The sequence below is a fragment of the Corvus cornix genome, chromosome 5 (assembly GCF_000738735.6).
Source record: "Corvus cornix cornix isolate S_Up_H32 chromosome 5, ASM73873v5, whole genome shotgun sequence".
Classification (NCBI taxonomy): Eukaryota; Metazoa; Chordata; class Aves; order Passeriformes; family Corvidae; genus Corvus; species Corvus cornix.
This window is the reverse complement of record NC_046335.1, coordinates 38,920,895-38,922,794: the sequence shown is the minus strand read 5'-3', so window position 1 is coordinate 38,922,794 and position 1,900 is coordinate 38,920,895. Positions and strand designations below refer to the sequence as shown.

At 59.0% G+C, this 1,900-nt stretch overlaps 1 protein-coding gene across 1 annotated transcript; it reads left to right on the top strand.

The window, feature by feature from the left end:
* Nucleotides 1-93: 93 nt before the first annotated feature.
* On the top strand, nucleotides 94-1,860 carry C5H11orf94 (chromosome 5 C11orf94 homolog). The gene is made up of 3 exons (XM_019280954.3): nucleotides 94-1,205; nucleotides 1,411-1,484; nucleotides 1,597-1,860. The coding sequence occupies exons 1-3, from the start codon at nucleotides 1,138-1,140 to the stop codon at nucleotides 1,731-1,733; spliced, it is 279 nt and encodes a 92-aa protein (XP_019136499.1). The 5' UTR covers nucleotides 94-1,137; the 3' UTR covers nucleotides 1,734-1,860.
* Nucleotides 1,861-1,900: the final 40 nt, after the last annotated feature.

Genomic DNA, 1,900 nt, shown 5'->3' with positions numbered 1-1,900 from the left:
GCTGAAGGGCCTCTCCCTCTTTGCATGGGATCCCCTGTATCTGGTTGCCAGCAGGTCTCTCTCTGTCAGAAAGAGCAGCTTTTGCAGTTGTCTGCCATGGGATACGCTGTCCCTTAGAAGCCTTTTGCTCTGTCCTGTGTCAGTCAGGGTGCCAAATGTTGCTCAGCTGATGACTATAGCCTCTGTAATGTCCAGTGCCTGCCTCAGTCCCCAGAGTCCTGGGGTTTCCCTGGGGGTACGCAGAGCTGCAGGGTGCAGGCTGCTTTCCTAGCACCTAATGTGTGTTAAAAGGGTTTGCAGAATGGCTGCCAGCCAGTGCTTGGGGGCTTGGCTAAGGGCAGAGAAGTGATTAATTCAGCAAATACTGCTGTGCCATGTTTAATAACGGGCCCAGGAGGGGCCTGTGTCTCCTAACTGGGGGACAGTTGAGGCACCAGTCTGCAGTGAGCTTCTGTGGAGGCTCCCTTGGCCAGGATGAAAGGTTAGTCAGCTGGTGGCACTGCATTGCCCCACAGGCAGCTGTCTGGGTAGAACGTGTGCCCCAAGTGGGTATCAGGAACATTCCTACCTGAACCATCCCTGAGGGATTCTCAGGCTGCCTCAGCACCTGGCACTGGAAATGTAGTCCTACATGCACAACCCTCATGGGCCACCACAGTTGGGGACCACAGGACTTTGCCAGTTTGAGGGGTCTGTGTTGCCACCTCAGCTGGTAAGGCCCTGCAATATGGTAACAGCAGCATGGAGAAGCCATGGGCAAGGAACTACGCTCCCTTTGCTCAGTCTTTCAGCAAAAAAAGATGCTGAAGTGTTGGCTCCTGGGGCAGGGTGGTACTGATAGGAGATGCAAGGGCCTGCTTTTGGAGGGTTTGAGAGGAAGGCACAAGCAGGTGTTGAGGGATAGGGGCAGCCCTGGAGCTGTGGCTATACAGAGGGACAGCACAGTGAAGGCTCAGCAGCTGGCAGGGCCCAGGCAGAGGCAGCCTAGGACCTGAAGGGGACAAGGTAGGAAGGGACAGCAGCATCACCTGGGAGGGGCCATGTCCCCTCCCCCACCCAGCAGGTGTCCTGGGCAACCAGCGTGGCTCCTCTGTGACCTCGCTGCTGTGGAACCAGTGGAACCGGTCAGTGTGTGCCATGCTGTGCTGCCTGCTGCTGCTCGCCCTGCTGCTGGGGGCTGCCCTCCCACAGCCTGCGCACCAGAGGTGATGGCACTTCCCCCCTCCTACTCCTCCCTGCCCCGGTACCTGCAGGTACCCCAGGGCCCCTGACATGGGCTGGCACTTGCGGCACCAGGCCTCAAGAGCTGGCCAGACTGGGTGGAAGACGCAGCACATGGGAGCTCTTGTGCCAGCCTGAGTAAGAGCTGTAGGACCTTGGCTCACTCCTGGCCCTGGTTTTCCTCTGTAGGGACAGCTACTCAGTTCCTGAGGATTTCTCTGCTCCCCTGGAGCTTCCACAGAAGCACTTTGGCCTGGTGGATGGTACAGTGCTCTCCTTGCCCTTCTGAACCCCCTTTCCATGCACTCACCCCTCCAGTGGGTGGTTGTCCCTAGCCCTGGGAGCAGCCGAGCCCAGCCTCTGCTGTGCCCGCAGATTACGGCATCAAACCCAAGCAGCCTCGCTTCATAACACGGGCGGAGCTGGAGCGGCCGGCGGAGCTGCGCAGAGCCGGCAAAAGCAAGCGCGACGGGCTGGACTTGCTGGAGTACTATGAGGATGTGCGCCTGTGAGCCAGCGTGCCCCCGTGCCCACCACAGCCCAGCAGGTGAGGGCTGGAGCAACAGCTGCCAGAAATCCCTTTGGATCATCATAGGATCTCTGGCCTCCCAGGATTGCAGCCAGGGCTCTTGGACCAATACTGAGAAGCTCCAGCTCCTCTTGGGGTCCCAAGGGAAAG

Excerpts from the sequence above, each read along its gene's own strand:
- C5H11orf94 (XM_019280954.3), top strand. The coding sequence starts at position 1,138 with ATGCTGTGCTGCCTGCTGCTGCTCGCCCTGCTGCTGGGGGCTGCCCTC. Across the intron at positions 1,206-1,410 it reads CCACAGCCTGCGCACCAGAG|GGACAGCTACTCAGTTCCTG; the intron begins GTGATGGCACTT and ends TTTCCTCTGTAG. Across the intron at positions 1,485-1,596 it reads GCACTTTGGCCTGGTGGATG|ATTACGGCATCAAACCCAAG; the intron begins GTACAGTGCTCT and ends CTGTGCCCGCAG.